Source organism: Crotalus tigris, unplaced genomic scaffold, assembly GCF_016545835.1.
Source record: "Crotalus tigris isolate CLP2741 ecotype Arizona unplaced genomic scaffold, ASM1654583v1 scf7180000017672.2133156, whole genome shotgun sequence".
NCBI classification, from domain to species: Eukaryota; Metazoa; Chordata; class Lepidosauria; order Squamata; family Viperidae; genus Crotalus; species Crotalus tigris.
In genome coordinates this window covers 748,319-765,284 of record NW_024096557.1, presented here as the reverse complement: position 1 = coordinate 765,284, position 16,966 = coordinate 748,319, and the positions used below count along the sequence as shown (strand labels likewise).

Genomic DNA, 16,966 nt, shown 5'->3' with positions numbered 1-16,966 from the left:
ACAGAAAAGACAAGCTGCTGAGTGAACTAGCTTAAAAAGGCACATTCCCCTTTAAGAATTAGCTACTGGCTGGAAAGGAAAGTAAGGAGCATAGCCAGCACTTAAGGAAGAAAAAAAATGTAAGTACTGGCTGCTGGCTAAGGCAACCTCCCCAAATGGCTCCATTCATAAGTAAAGGAATGCTACAGGCAAAATTCATTCAGGAGAAAAATACTTCAAAATCCCTTGCAGCAAAACTTACAGTTAACAACAGCAGAGCAATAGAAGCTAACATGAGACATCAGCCATCAGCCAAATAGAAATTGCCAAACACTCCTTAAAAACACAAAGCCCTCATTGCACAAATCCCAGAACTTCAAAGTCACAAAAACACATAAGAATCCTTCCACTCTCCATCTCCTTCTCTGTGCCTCACCTCCAGCCATTGCTGCCTTTTTTCATTCCTCTTGGAGGGTGACCCTTCCCCCACTGCATTTCTTGCCTATTTGCTGCTGCCAGCACAGGTGGCTGCCACAGCAGTTGTAGATCATGGCCAACCTGCTTGATCTCCTCTCCCCCCACCCTCCCCCCACCCTCCCCCTCCTTCTTCCCCTTCGGTGCAGCTGACTCTCCCTCCTCCCAAGGCTGCTGCTTTTTTCTCTCTCCCTCTCCTGCCCAAACTGCCTCCTTTTATAGGCTCTCCTGTCTCCACCCCCTCCTTTCTCATGGGGGAGGGTGAGCCAGAATGAGCCTGGGGCCTTTGCAGCTCCAGAGGACTCTCTCATTGCAAGTCCTTGCCTGTGCTGGCTCTTTCCCTCCCCCACTACACTTGGCTAGGCAGGGCTGCGTAGCACCTGCCACTCATTAATGTACCACAAGTGGTATGCGTACCACCTGTTGAAAAGCCCTGTTCTAGATTGTCTGTTCCTTTACTGTTCATGGTTGATTCTAAAAGGCAGGAGCTACTTCTTCCACCTATTGTCATTAGTTTGGTCTTCTTTATGTTTAATTAGAGCCCTAGGTGTTTTTCATAATGTTCCTTAACCTTTGTTAGAGCTTGCAGCTTTTGCATTTTCAGCTATAAGTCATCAAGATAGTGCAGGTTATTGATGTTTCTTTCTCCAGTTTTAAAACCATGCTCATCTTTTTAAATCAAGTCTTAATAAATATTCAGCATAAAGACTGAATAAATAAGGGAAACATACATAGTCTTTTCTGACTCCTTTGTCAATTTGGAACCAAACTTTTCACTATGTTCTGTCCATGTTGTTGTTTCCTGACCTATTTATATGTTTCTCATTGGGACAATAAATTCTGGTGGGATCCCCATTTTTCTAAATATATTTCATAGTGTGACATAATCAACACAATCAAAGTCCCATTCTATGTGTGTAACTTAGGCTCTTACTCTTGAACAATTCTTTAATACCAACTGAAAGTTACTAAATAAGTAGAATATATGATTTTCATCCTTGTCTTTCCTACTAAACTTTAAATTTGTATTTATATTTAATTCAAATCTGAGATTAATCTCATCAGAAATTGGGCATGTACCTATGCACACACATACAGACACATACACAGTATTGTTATGTGTTGAAATGTTTGTATAGAATTTAAAGGCTGTTTATAAAATACTTAGTGTGCCAAGATACTAGTGAAAATAAGAAGTAGCTGAATAAATCCTGCAACTTTGGTTTTCTGGTAGTGAAATTAGCACTGCAAGAAAATATGCTGCAAATCAGCTTTAAATGTAAAGAACTATATATGCAATTTAAATTTCAGGGACTGTTATTAAAAAGTCTCACAAATTACACTGGACCAAACTTTTACTTTGTGTTGTTTACTCTATTTTTCAATTAATATTTTTCCTAACCTCCATTTAGTATATGATAAAAGATATATGGAGATAGAAGTGACTAACGGTCTTAAATGTATGGATAACATTCAGGTTAGAGGGCAATTTCAGTTTTTAGTATGATGCCTTCAGGAGACACTTTAATGAGTTGATCTGAAGCTTTTATACTTTATTACAAATGACAGTTTGAGGACACTTGTAGCTGAGAGATGAAAGAATACTATAACTACAGTATTCTCCTTCATGGTTATTATTTTCCCAAACTTGTTTATGCATCTGCTGGCATTTGCATATGAATATATTTAAAAACAACTTTATTTCATCAACAGTGGGCACAATGGAACATTTGGGGTGAGGCAGTATGAATAGTTTTATTTAAGAGTACCGTAAGTGAAGATCTTCAGTTTGTGAGATTTCCATAAACAAATCTGAAATATTCAGTATTCTTATCATTGTTTAATTTTTGTAATTAGTCTACCAAAATCAATGTCTACAGTAGAGTCAAGGAGGGGTCAATTAAAGTCACATGCATGGCAGTCAACATGCAAAAGTTGTGAATTACTTTTGACACAGAAATTGTATGTAAATGTGTATATTTCTGTATGCATGTTCAGTATTTTTATTTTTTCTATTACACAGTTATTACTAACCCCACAGTTATTACTAACCCCACAGTTATTAGTATTATATACTAATACTGGATGGAAAGGAAAACAAAACTGTAATATAGACATTTTTTTAAAAAAATGTGTACTTTATATTCATAATTAATGTATAGTTTAGACAGTTACATGAATTTTTATTTTGGAAATGAAATTATGACATTAATATTTCCTGTTTACATTTCTTTCCCTATGTCTTCCATGGATTCTCAATATGAATGTGTTGGAATAACATTTATAACCAATATCATCTTTTTATATATGAAATAGGTAAGTAACTATTTTATTATCAAAGTGTAATGGTAGAACACTCACTTAATTAGAAATTTCTAACAAATTGTCCAGCTTAAATTAAATTATAAATACAATAATTTTCTAGATAACTTTTTCTTCCGTCTTAACCATAAGGGACTCAAAAGCTTTTGCTTTTATTTTACTACTTCTACAGTTTATTTTGAAATATAAAAAAATAAATTACATGTACTTATTAGTATAATTATGTGAGATAAGTCAATCATAGGTTTTAAAGCTGTTGTTTTTTAGGAACACATAGTTAAAATTTTTAATAAATATAAATTAAAATAGGACTTTCTGATCTTCTGATGGTTGGCATAAGATACTTTGGAAGCATGAATTGTAATGAAATCTTTACTGGTCTCACCAAGATAATATTTCTTACTTATAATGCTAGTTAAAATGATATTTTGTGATAAAGGGCCTAAAGAGAGTTTGTCATAGGTATAGAATCATAACTAATCCACAAAGAGTGAATATAAGTGGCTGAATTAATAATAATACAATAATATTATTGCTATTGATGTTACATAAAGCTGAACTATATAGTTTAGTCCGAAATGTTGGCAGAATGTTCGATCTTGAAGAATATGTATATGTGTTTATACATACATAAACACACACACATACACAAACATATACATATATTTAACTATCCAAACATTAAGTTACCAATTATTTTCAGTATCACAAATCAGAAGACCCTGTGGCAAATATTTTTAAGTCCATTAAATTTCATCTCCAAGCTTTTTTTAAATTAAAAATAATATTAAAATCATATTGTTGCTTACTAAATCAAATAAATTTTATAACTTGATTAGTTAAAAGCATTTCTAGTTTTAATGATCTGGGGTCTCTTCTGGGAATTTTCAATCTCTTTCTTTCTTTCTCATTTTATTTCTTATTAATTTAGCCTTCTATCCTATCTTCCTACACTTCTTTTTTTAAAGACTGATTAATTAATACATTATTAGATCATTTCAATTTTTTTCTTGTGTATACATTGAATTAAAACCGCTACAAATTTGAATGAGATTTACAGCATTACATTATCGAGTAAGGGGGGTGCAAGGTATAAAGAGTTAAACACAGTAGAATAAATCCTTTAATGTGACTGTGAAACTGGTCTCATTTATTTGTTTGATATGAGTCTAAGCCTTTCCTGAAAGTAACGTGACAAACCTGACCTCAGTCTCAGGGGAGATGAACCTTAGTTTTCTGCTCTAATGGCTGTTCAGTTGCACTGATTCAGTCTTCAGGGTTAAATTGAGCAGCTCTGTAATGAAGAAAGCTTTTTATCATTCAAGAATGACATTTGTGCAATGGATTTAGAGGAAAAAAGGAAGCAGGATAGCTTTAACATTTAATTAATAAAACTGATATAGCTAGTGCGTTCAGGAATTTTGTCACATCTATAGTCACTTTCTGATATACATTCCTTAAAGTTGATTTAAGCGTATTATAAATTCATAAAAGGAATATATTGGTAGTAAACAGTTCATAATAGGTAATAAAAAAATACATGTAACACAGAAAGGCTTGTGACTGCTTTTTAATTTTGCTGCATTGCCAACAAAATAAATAGAAATCCAGGATAATGATTTATATAATTGTTATTTGACTGAAAAGGTAAAATATGGATAAACACTGCCTCTGCGTTCAAATTCTTTCTTTGTTTTATATATATAATGTAACTTCCATTGGCCTTCTTTTCTAATTTTATTGTTTATATTCAGTAAAAGTATTATGCTAAAATTCTTGTCATTTAAATAGAACTCAGAATGCCACAAAGAAATTAATGCATACATTTTTCAGTTGTTTTTTTTTTAAAGAGAAGCCATCCCATGCCCAGGAGAGAATGCTTTCATCATAAAATGAACTTTGCTAAATAATTTGCATTTTTTTTTAAAAAAAATAATTTTATGAGCCCTATTTACAATCAATTGTTCTCCTCTTTGAGTGTGCACTATTATCAACTGCTCATAAGTGACAGCAACCCTGTGTCTTTAAAGGCTATCGCCTAACTTTGATAAAGAGCATGGGAATTTATGAAGAGATGCCCCACACACCTTTTGCTTAATTTCCCTTAGGCACCAGAAAGAATAGGAACTAAAAATCCTTGGTGTGAACACTGTCATTTGAATGTTTATTTATCCATCTTCTTTCTTCTATTCTTCTCCCATTTTTCTAAACAAAGAGATTTGTTTTTCTGTCCTAGAAGTTTGGTGTGCCAAGTATCTGATAAGATGTTGATGTGTTTCTTTCAGTTCCAAGTAATGGCATCTTGAACACTCTTCCATAGATACTGGTTCTAATTCTAATGCAGCTTTCTTTTAGATTTTACAGTACTTAATAGTAACAGCAATTCAACAATGGTGTCAATTATCTAAAGAGGTTTAGTATTCTTTTATATTCTGTGTGCTCAAACAGACTTTACATATCCACTTTGTCCATAGATTTTTTTTTTCAGGTATGCAGCTTTTGACATAGCTTTTAGTACTGTTTTGACTTGGCATTTTCTTAACTGATGCCTGACAGACATATGGGAGTACAATTCCTATCATCCCTTACCACAGCAATCGATTGGTCTTCTAAAGTTAGGGTTGCAAAAAAAAAAAAAATTCTTGTGTATTTAATATATAGATGGAGACAATGAGAAGTAGAAAAATATTCAGTTACTTTATTTTATGTTATTCATAAGGAAAGTATGTTTTCCACTGTTGGAACATAAAGGAAAGCTTTGGGCATCATTAAAGCCTTGAAAGTATGAATGCATTACTTCTTTCCATTAGCTCAGGACTGTAAAATCACTGTGAGGTCAGAGAAACAAAAACATGCTGCTGTGTTAATATTCATTAAGTTGTTAGTAGCTTCCTGTTTATGAGATTCTCAGAAATATTGTCAACAAGGTTATTCCTTTTTTAGAAACTGGCTAAGAATACACATTTAAGTCTTTGATTTTATTTCATTTCTTACATTGCATAATATTTTTATAGAACAAATGATGTATAATATTATTTTGATGCCTTTACCAAAAGAACAATGTACAGAGGTTTTTTTCTTTCCTCATTTTTGAAAGGTGATAGAATTCAGAGTGACATATAATTCTACTCATGCCATGTAGTAGCCGTGACAAATACACTGCAATGACAAGTCATCTAGATTGATTTAGGTTCACTTTGATATAAAGGATTCAGAAAAGCTGCCCTTTTTTTGGATTGCCATCTGTTTTCACCAGGAATAGAATACTTGGTGGGGATAGAGGGAATCAGCCTTTATACAACGTTTCACTACACAAAAAAGAAGCAATAAATGTGAAATGTATCTTGAATTCATATTACCTGTATCTGTCTATCTCTATGAGAAGTACTGCTCAATTGTGTGCCAAATGTTTAAGGAATTGTATCCCATTCTCAAAACTCACAGATACATACATACACACACACACACACACACACAGAGAGAGAGAGAGAGAGAGAGAGAGAGAGAGAGAGAGAGAGAGAGAGAGAGAGAGAGAGAGAGAGACTAGATTGGTTAGAGCACCACATTTTACATTCAGGCATGGGGTTCAAATCCTGACTGGTAACCCATCTTAGCAGTAGGAATCTTGAGCAAAGACCTTCTAACACTTTACCTGCCTATTTCAAATATGAGAGTGACAAACTAGGAAAGTCATTCCAGCTCAAATATCACCCAGTTTAACAAGATGGATGTGAGATGTTGGGGAATCGGGACAATCTGACGGTAAGTGGGCTATAAAAAAAGACATGCCCTCAGAGTCTAACTCAGTTGCATTGAAGGCTGGTCCAGGCCCTCACTTGCCCCAGCAATTCCTCTTGGGATCTCTGAATTTCACCAAAATGTAAAACTCAGAAGCAAGCCGCAAGAGGCAGAATTCACCAGCAAGGTTTGACGACATCTATCCATACTCAGAATAGAGAGTATTTAAGTCCCCCTAGGAACAATTGGCCTCTTGCTAGAAGCAGCATTCTAGCATTTGGCTTATTTTTGGTGACACTTGGAATCTAGTTATTTACAGCCTGGCTTGTTGACTAACCATGACCTCCTCTTTCTTTGTCTGCAATTGTAAACCTTTGGTTTGCTTTTGGATTTGCTCTGTTCGATAAGTCTGATCTACAATTAATTGTTGTTTCTTGTGGTTTTGCTGTTGGGATTTGCAGAAGCAAGTCTCCCTGTGCCAAGAAACTGTGTCTGGCTTTTGAAGGGGTCCTGAAAATATCTAGGACATGAAAGCCTAGATGAGTCAAAAGACCCTGGAATTGATTTAATGCTACTACCACATTAGACCTAACAAGAGGGAATATATGAAATATGTGAGGGAACTATGGATTGGAAAAAGACCTGCATCCATTCTAACTGAGAAACAGTTAGTTACCCAACTAGTAACCAAATTTCAACATAGTGAGAAGGATGCTCTTTTCACAACTTGAGTTAGTCTAACACATTATATTCTAGACTTCAGAAGACCCAGAAGAACAATTAGTTTTGCAACCTATACCTGAAGCTGGAATGTCATTGCTACCCCTTCCCCCAATTACAGAGCATATCAGCTGATATGGGAAATAGTATAAACAGTAGTATAAACTAGCTACAGTCAATCCTTGAGATTGGTTACAAAGGCTTGTGGAGAAATATCATAAAATATGCTAGAAGATGCCAATAGAATCCTCCTCCTGTGTCTGCTGCTGCTCAGGCATTATCTCAGCAATTCATCTTGGGTGCCATTTTATTGATGAATTCATGGATGCTTTGGATTTCATACCGTCAATAGGTAGCTAAGGTAGCAGACATTGGGAAATTTACCACTGGCTGGAAAAGCTCAACTAAAACACAATAATAAAGGACTTCATATAGCAGCACAAGATTAGGCTCTAAGCACTTGTTTCCTAGAAACAAAAGTCTACACAGAGCCCACTGCATACTGCTAGGTTGTAAGTGCAGATGCACTGATAAGTGTTCAGATTTGATCACATGAACATGGAGGCATAACAACAGTCAGAATTTCAGGCATGAGTTATAAATTTCTTCATTCAGCAACATTGTAATTTCTGACCCACAATGGCTCAATGGCTTAAAGACGCTGAAGAAGGTCTGTACTCCAGCAGTTTAAGTCCTAGCACCACATGACAGGGTGAGCTCCTATCATTTGTCTCACTTCTTCCTACCTAGCAGTTCAAAAGCATTCTACATGCTAGATAAATAGGTACCACTTCAGTGAAAAAAATAATAGTGCTTCACGCAGAAGTATGAACCCAACTGGTACTGGATCTGTCCAAATGTGATGCCTGAATTCTAGGAGACATTGGTGGAGGGAAAAAGCCATAAATGACACTGCAGAACACCATTGCAGAACTAGTTTGTCCCCTGTAATGCATTTCTGGATAGCATGCATGAACCAAATGGACTAGCAGTCTTATGCAACCAAATAACTATTCTGTAGGCTCCTGACTAATGTACCTTTGCCATATGCTAAATAAAAAATAATAATAATTGTAATTTCTAAGTTGATGAACAAATGATTGTAAGTCAAGGTCCATACACACACACAATCACATACATATATGCACACACTAAACTATTTGTGTCCCTCTGGATCATTCTTTTTTCCATATATATAGGTTTATGCTATTTCCTCCTTCCCTGATGATTGTTGCAAAAGCCCTCATGAAAACTGTCTTGCTCCTGCTCCCCCTCCTCTTCACCTGATCTATGCCAAAAGCCTAGGAAATGTAGTCAAAAGGAATGGTGAAAACCTCAGACAACTGCTGATTGATTATCAGGATTTAGATTTGTTTACTACCTATTTGCTACAGTATCTGCCTCGTTTTTACTGAGACTTGGTTTTCGTTTCTCACGCCCCTTTTATTTTTTTAAGAATCAACATATAATTCTGTCACACAAAAAATCACAGACATCATTGTTTCTTAACTGTAGATGAAGGTTTTCATGGCTTTAGCTTCTTTGTACTGAGGAAGAATCTATGTGAAGTTAAAAAAAGAATATTGATAATTTGCAAACTGCAAACTGAAGAAAACATTCTCATGGGTCCTTTTGCAAAAGTACTAGTATAAATTAACAATAAGAAATGCAGTTTCAAGTTTCAGAACTTTTTAATAGTGATGATACAGTTGTCCATGCCATAAATTGTTATAAGGATAAATTACTAGATCTTTATGTCATTTTAGAGAAAGATGATCATGTTGATTATGTGAATTTTAAAATTTAACAGCATAGGAAACAAATTGTAGAATTATAAACTGTAAGAGTTGGAAATAATCAGAGAAATTGTGGTTGAAGTTGCTGTTTAGTCTTATATTACTATCTACAGCAGGAGTTCTTAAACTGTGGGTCACGACCCCATTTGGGGTCGAACAACCATTTCACGGGAGTCGCCAAACAACACAGTCCACCATTTCCCCCCTTTTCTTTAGCTGTGCTACTCCCTCTTATTCTATTGGCTTTTGAAAGCCAATAGAATAGACTCTATTCAAGAGACTCTATTCTATTGGCTTTCGAAAGCCAATAGAATAGACTCTCTTGAATAGAGCAGGCGCAGGGAGGGTTGCTGGCGCGTGTGGGGCCTGGCAGGTGCCTTACCTCCCTTGGGCTGGGCCAGCTGGTGGCCCAGCCGGTGGTCTCCCTGCGCCCTCGCTGCCGCGTACCAGCTACGCCTCGGCCAGCACAGGGGGTGGCACTACACATGTGCGGTGTTCCCAGGGTGAGGCAGTTGCTGGGTGATGGCCTGCGTGCACCCTTAGCTGCCCAACGTGCGCTCCAGCTGCAGGAGAGGAGGTGGAGCGTGCACGCCTCCTCCTGGCCCGCCCACAGGGAAATACAGGTAATCCTCGACTTACAACCACATGGTTGGGGTCACGGCATTAAGAAGGTTGAGAACCACTGATCTACAGCATCCATAATAGATGGCCATCTAACCTCTCTTTAAACACTTAAGTCAAGGACAGTCAATCAGCTTTCAAGGAAGTCTATTCTGTTGTTAGGACATTTTCTCTGATGTACAACTACAATAAGTTTGCTTCTAATTTAATTTTTTCCATTATCTTTTAAAGAATTTTGAACAGTTTTGCCTAGTGTCCACAGGATGACATTTGGACACACTTGAGTTTGTCAGCCATTTCTAAAATGTGCCCTGAACTCAATGCAATAGTCTAAACATGGTCTGACCAGTAAAAACAGCAAACGCTGATGATAATCTTTATTATGACTTGAGACTTCTATTGGTAAAGCTTAGAATTGTTTGCTTTTTAAATAGCTGTATCACACTGTTTGCTTTCATTCAACTTGTGATCCACCAATAACAAAGGTTGTTCTGGAATTTAATTGTTTTTCACCACCTTATACATATAGTACATCTTTGATTTTTCTACACTAATGCAGGTCTTTGTATTTGTCTTGAAATTCCTGTTATTAATTTTTGCCAATGTCATAAAAAATATTCCTTTTGAGAAGAACAGAAGGTCAGCCATACTTATATTGAGGCATTGATTTATTGACAATTATGATTATCCGAAGTCAGAAAAGGACAACCTAAAGAGAGGTGAGGTTACAGACCCTCTTTATAGATATTTGCAAATCAAGCATTTCATTTGTATGCTGCAGCAGATTTCATATTGTACATATAGTAAAATTGTATTGGTCAGTTTCCTCTAGCAGTGTTCATATTATAATTACAGATTGGATTGTATAAGTGACCTGTGAATATATATTAAATGAAGAAACTTAATAAAACAGTAGGGTTTTGCGTCAAAGGTACCTCTACTGTATCTAATATAAGTATACCTAGGAATACCAGATTTCTGACAGGACACAAGCAATTAAAAATGAGCCAAATTGGGGGGGGGGAGAAAACTGTTTAACTTTCTTAGCATATATGACAAAAATTACAGCAAAAAACCGCAAAGTAAAAGTGGAAGTACTTAGGCCTACATATATATGAAGTTATTTTTTCCGGTATTAGAGTTTTCAATTGTGGGAATTTGAAAGAGCTGGTTAGGAGGCAAAAGCCTTCAGTGTGTAACTGATTAAGCTCTTGTCAGTTTTAGGCAGCAGTACCTGTTTGAGAGTACAGATCTACTAATTAAGATCACAGATCTGAGCTTGTTCATTTGCAGTTAGCATTGATTAGGGAAGCTGTGTAATATGGGGAAAAGCTATTGAGTAAGATATACTTTAAATATTTGGATTTTAAGTTTATACATAAGTTTATGCATTAAATAGGTAATTGTACAACATTTGATTTTAAGGCTATGCCTTCCAGACCGAGGTCATTCGAACAAAAAGGATGTCCTATTGCTGGACATCTTTTCACCTAAGCATGCTACTTGTGCTGATACTTATTGGCCCAAGGCCATAAATATTCCACATTGTCTTATCTGGTATTGACTCTTCCCCTTCAACTTTAGATATCTGCTATCTCTTTTCAGTATATCAAGATTCTCATCTATTTTTGTATCAATACATGTTTGATAATCTTGTTTGTAGTGCCTTATCCAAGTATTCTCAAAATAGAATTGCAGCAATCCTTCTTTTCAATCTAGAAGTATAATGAATAAACAGAATGTTTCTTAACATGTTACATTAATTTATATATCCAAATCTATCTCACTATCATAACATAGCTTTTTACAGCAAATGCCAGGCACATTATAAGTGCTTATTTTATATCATATTTCCAACAGAAGCAAGGTTTCCCAAATGTCAGACTTTAAATTAAGTATCTAATTGAAATCACTGTAAAATGAGATTATATAAAATGTATCCCTTTTTGGTTCTACTAGATTATGGAACAGGTATATTGGTGGTTTCATGAGAAAAGAGTTGAACAGTTCAACATATACTAGCAAAATTGTCCTTCCTGTCTCTTAATGTCTTCCTTTCATTTATACTGTAGTGCTGTGAAGTCAGTTGGAAGTAATCGCAGAATTTTGAAGACTTTCTTTTTCTAGAAAGAAATAATAGATAAACTTTACAAAATTACACAGATTGATAAGAGCAATTAAACCTGTAAAAATGAGAGAATTGTTGAATACAGTTCATTTTTTATTTAATTCTTTCAGGCACATGAAATCAATTATATTCAAACAGAGAAAAATATTCTAAAAATTTAAACTCACATCTGTTCATTGGACTTTAAAATTTAATTAAAGATGCTACATGAATATTTGACTGCAGAAAAAAAATACATTTAATTCATTTTCAGAAAAATCTATAGAATATTATCTTTCATTTCTGGGCATCTTTCTTTCCTAACCTTCTTAAATATCTGTTTTGTTCTCTATTCTTTCTAAATCAACACTGATTTCTATTTTTGTCTCTTTTCATGTTTCTATTCATAGGTTTAGTTTTCTTCTTTTATCATTCTGTTGCTGAGTATTTCTTTCCCACCCTATCTCATACACACAATTATGTACACACAAGTACACATAATTATGTGTACACACAAGTACACATAATTATCCTTCTTTCCACTAAATTCATGACAAGCAGTACGAAATTCTGAATAATTCAAATACTGAAGAGAGCTATGATGAAGACTGTGTAGAATATCTGCCAATAATTATATCATCTTCAATGGTACAAAATAAAGGCAAAAAAATATAATATTTATTTCTTCTGTTTATATGGCTGTACATCTCACAAAGCAGCTCTGGGGTGCATACAACATTTCAATATATGTAGTAACTAAAGACGTTTTTGTGACAGACTTGCAAGTGTTTGAATAATAATAATAATAATAAATACAAACACTATTTTTATATTGTTTATACCAAGGGATATTTTTTGTTTTGATTATATGGGGTCAGTTTCAGTTTATGAGGTCTGAAGATATACTTTAGTTGTCTATCTCAGAGGTCCCCAACCTGAGGGCTGCGGCCCACTACTAGGCTTGCGGCCCACTACTAGGCTGCGGCTGCTTGGCCACCAGGCTGCATGAAGGGATGGCCAGTGCATGCGCATGTGTGCATGCACTTGCCCTCCCTACACATGCTAGTGCCGCCCTGAGCATCCCACTGACGCTAGCACCACCCTGCCCCAAATGTCCCATTGGCACTAGCGCCACCCTGAGCATCCCATGGCACTAGTGCCTCCCACCCCAGAATGTTCCAACGGCACTAGTGCCACCCATAGTGTCTCACAGCACTAACGCTGCCCATTTGCAGCACTCGTGCCCACGCAGCCCTGTTTGCACGTGCACATGCATTTGCGGCCTGTTGCATGTGGGCATGCGCTTTGTATGTGTGCACGTGCGGGCCGCCAAACCAAAAGTTGGAGACCTCTGGTCTAGCCTATAAAATTTTCTCTACATCTGTGCTTATCTTGCCTTATTCAGTTTATTTGAGGTGGATCTAGAGAGCGTTAAACATATGTTTGCAAGATGAAGTGATGTTATCAGCCTTAAAGAAAGCATTAGTCTCCCCAGGATCCAGAAGATTTTGCCAGTTACCTTCCTTTCACAAATATTCTAAAATGTTCCTTTTTGGAACATTTGCTTTAGAACAAGATGCTTAAAATAATATTTGTTTTAGAACACACCAGTTATCTTGGCTATTTTTATTTGGATTCAGAATTAGCTACAATTATTTTGATGAACAGAATCATCCAAGGTATAGAAAAATTTGGAAATAAAAAGATGGTATGCAAGTCTATTCCTCCCGTTTAAGTTCTTACAAGTTTTTTGCTATTGTTGGCTAGAGTGTTTTCATGAACTGTCTGTGCAGGAGACTGGACTAAAAGTAATGATTATACTACTAATTGCACTGCCTTTTTAAAATTCTGCCTATTTGTTTGGGTTTTGTTCCACTCAAGTGGTAGTATTAACCATCGCACAGACGAAAAGGGATACCATTAACTAACTTGCTATAACAAACAAACAAATCAAACTATTACAGGTTCAGATATAAAAATCTATTTGTATAATTCTATAAACCTACATATACAAATTCTTTTCTACATATTAGTTGTAATACTTGTAGGTTTGGAGAAATCTCTGAGATTTTTGAAAATTGCTACCAATGTAGAGAACTAGTATGCATCTTTATTAAGGGGCTAAAAGCTGCATTTGCCCTATTGAGTAATAGTCTTGGTTAAGAACTGCAAAAGATAGTGATAATTAAATTTTAATATAGTAATTCTCTATGTATAATTTCATAATCTTAGATTGTAAATTACAGTGTAACAACAGGTTTTGGAGATCTCTAGAGGTCTCACCAAAACCCTTTTAAAGCATATTTTGAACCTCAGCCTAAGTATCTTTTAAGTAGGTAGTGATAATTTAATTACAGCACTAATGTGATGCAATAGAATGTAGTTGCATATGTGAAATATACTAAGGTTTAAGGCAGAAATAAGCGGTGGTAAATTAATGAATCCAAGCTAATTTTACTTGCTATTTTTCTGACACTTTCACTAATAGTTTTTATCCTCAGTAATCACCTTTATGAATTGTTGTCCAGTAAATATTAATTTGAATTACAGTATATCTTGTAAAAATAAAGTGATTCAAGTATTAATATTTTACTAGATTACTACTTACTACTAATTTATTAGATTACTAGTTACTATTATAGCAACTAATTAAAAGCTTTCTAAATTATGTGGATTATTTTATTAAACAGAAATTCTGTATGTACGATACATTAGGATTGAGGAGTCTAAAAATTATTTGGAACTTTGAAAATTATGTGTGTGTGTGTGTGTGTGTGTGTGTGTGTGTATTATTACATTGTATCTTCTATTTCTACACAGATACAGTATAAACATTTAAGTATACCTAAGCCTTATGTGAAAAAACTTATTTAACTTTCAATTTTATATCAACTTAATGTGCTTCTAACTCCACCTGTTTAGTATCATAATCTTACTTATTCTATATAAGCAACATGAATTATAAAAATGGTATCTGTCTTCAGTATAACAATAACATTTCTTGCCTTGAAACAGTTTTGCCTTTTTCTCTTCATTTGTTTACATATGAGGTCTTTGTAACAGTATAAAGTAGCTTCCCTGTTAAAGGCAATCTATCTGTAATTCTGATTCAAGTATTGTTTTGTTATAAACACAAAAACAAATACAAATGTATATTCTTTTCTGATTTAACATTCACTAAAATAGTAATAATTCACAAAACTAAAATTTAAACTAGGTTTAAAGAAACAATTGAGGTTGAAAGAGCTTCCATGGATGTTTCTGGGTCAAAGAGGAATGTATCAGCACCTTCCTTGAATAGAAGAAGTCCTTATTTTTTTCTTTTCTGAAGAAGAATTGTGTTTTTCCTGCTGCCACTAAAGGGAGACCTCCTTTGGGACCTTGTTAGATGCTTTCATGTGAAGACCATTTGACCCAGCTCTGATTAGAGAGCAAGTGTGGAAGGCTACAGTGGTTGGGGGATGCCTTTGGCTAGTGTTCTCCCCCTTCTTCAGCAGAATAAAACTCTCAGTGGAATATATTAGGGATAATAACAGGGTAAAAATGTCAGTTGAAAGAAATGGGATAAATAGTGCTCCTTAGACACAGATATGCATACTGGTTAAGCTTCTTTTCTTTATACAAAGAAAGCTATATTGCATATTTCATTGTTTTATAATCATTTAGTGTAGTACAGCTATCATTAAAATAAGTATGACACAAAATATTAGTAAATTTCAAAGTTTTGGACAGTAAACAATTTTGATTCCTAAAATAATTAATTAATACACTAGTGTTTTGTTCTGACAGACTGTGGAAGGATATTTTAATCCTTGTTAAAGGAAAAAAGAATAATGAAGGTCTGCTTGACATTAAATTATGGAAAGAAAAGAAGTGGGATTAGCACATATCTGTCTTCCCACATTATAGTGTATTTTGAAAGAGTTTATGTTTATGGAGACATGTTAATTAAAAGCTAAATGTGGAGATTTTTATTCTCAACAGGACTCCAATCCCAAGTAGGACATATCTAGCTATGCATTAATCAGCTGGTTCAGAAGCTGTTCTGGAAAGCCATAGATTTATTTATCTGCAACCAAAAAAAGAGAAAGGAAAAACAGGTTAACCGTACGCAATTGAATCAATCAGGCCCGATAACAAGGTCAAGGAGCCGGGCGCAAACCTTGACACGCCTATAAAGGACTTCTTCATTCACTGGCGTGCTAGCCCTGAAGATGCCGGCAGGTGACGGCGAAAGCTTGGCACTTTTAATTAAACTTTTATAGTTTTAATTAATTAAAAACTTTTACAGTTTTTATTACCCTGGTGTTCATTTTATTTCTTTACTATTTATTTATCTGTGTTCCTAAACCTTAATAACTAAATGACAAGAAATCAGGGGGGGAGGGGGGAAGAATTCAGTAAAATCATATACTGAAAAAGGCAGTATTTGTGGCAAAAATAAACTACTTTTTTGATCACTACTTTAAATGAAGGGAAAAGAGTAGCCATCTTTTTTCTCATATTATCTCACCACATTCCATTTTGTCATTTCAAAAATGCATTGTACTGCATTGTATTGCTATGCTTGGAAATATACAGAAAACATTTATCTTGTAGAAGCAGCATCCTTAACAAACAGATCTGAAGTAAAACTGGACAGACTGATATGCTTCACCTCACACTGCCTTCCCTTATTTTGAAACCTACAGTGGTGCTTCAAAGTTTGTAAACCTTCTGTATTTTCTATATTTGTTCAGAAATAAAGGCTAAAATTCTGATCTGTTCTCCACAGACATACTAAAACCACATAAAGGGAACCTAATTAACCAAATGAGTTAAAAACTTTATATTTGTTCCTTTATTTATTTCCTTAGTAAACATTAATGTAAGTTAAAATTCTGAAGAAAAATTGAATTATCTTCAAATCCTGAACATATTGTTGCACATTAACAGATGAAGCACAAGAATTATAATATATAATAAATACTACAAAGTGATATTCTTTTGGTAATTTATCAAACAGAAAATTCTTACTGTATTTGTTTTAGTTTTGCAATGATTCTTGTTGCATAGATACTGCTTTTTTGATATTATTGAATATCACTTTGCTACAGTGACCTGATTTTTACCATCTATATTTACACAAAATAATTATATATCTTAACTGAATGTGTTTCATTCAACATTTTGAAAACTTATTTACTTTATACAATTTCAGAGACATCCA

The 16,966-nt window shown here is 34.7% G+C and overlaps 1 protein-coding gene across 16 annotated transcripts in view; it reads left to right on the top strand.

Annotated features, from left to right (window-relative positions):
* The window catches only part of ROBO2 (roundabout guidance receptor 2), a 908,846-nt gene that overhangs the window by 718,449 nt on the left and 173,431 nt on the right, over window positions 1-16,966 (top strand). Inside the window, exon 1 of one of the 16 annotated variants that reach the window (XM_039337226.1) lies at window positions 2,675-2,769. The exons of the other annotated variants lie outside the window; for them this stretch is intronic. Coding sequence (XP_039193160.1) covers window positions 2,718-2,769 — 52 coding nt within the window. The 5' untranslated portion in view covers window positions 2,675-2,717. Of the gene's footprint in view, window positions 1-2,674; window positions 2,770-16,966 lie in introns of those variants that run through there. 16 annotated transcript variants of the gene reach the window in all.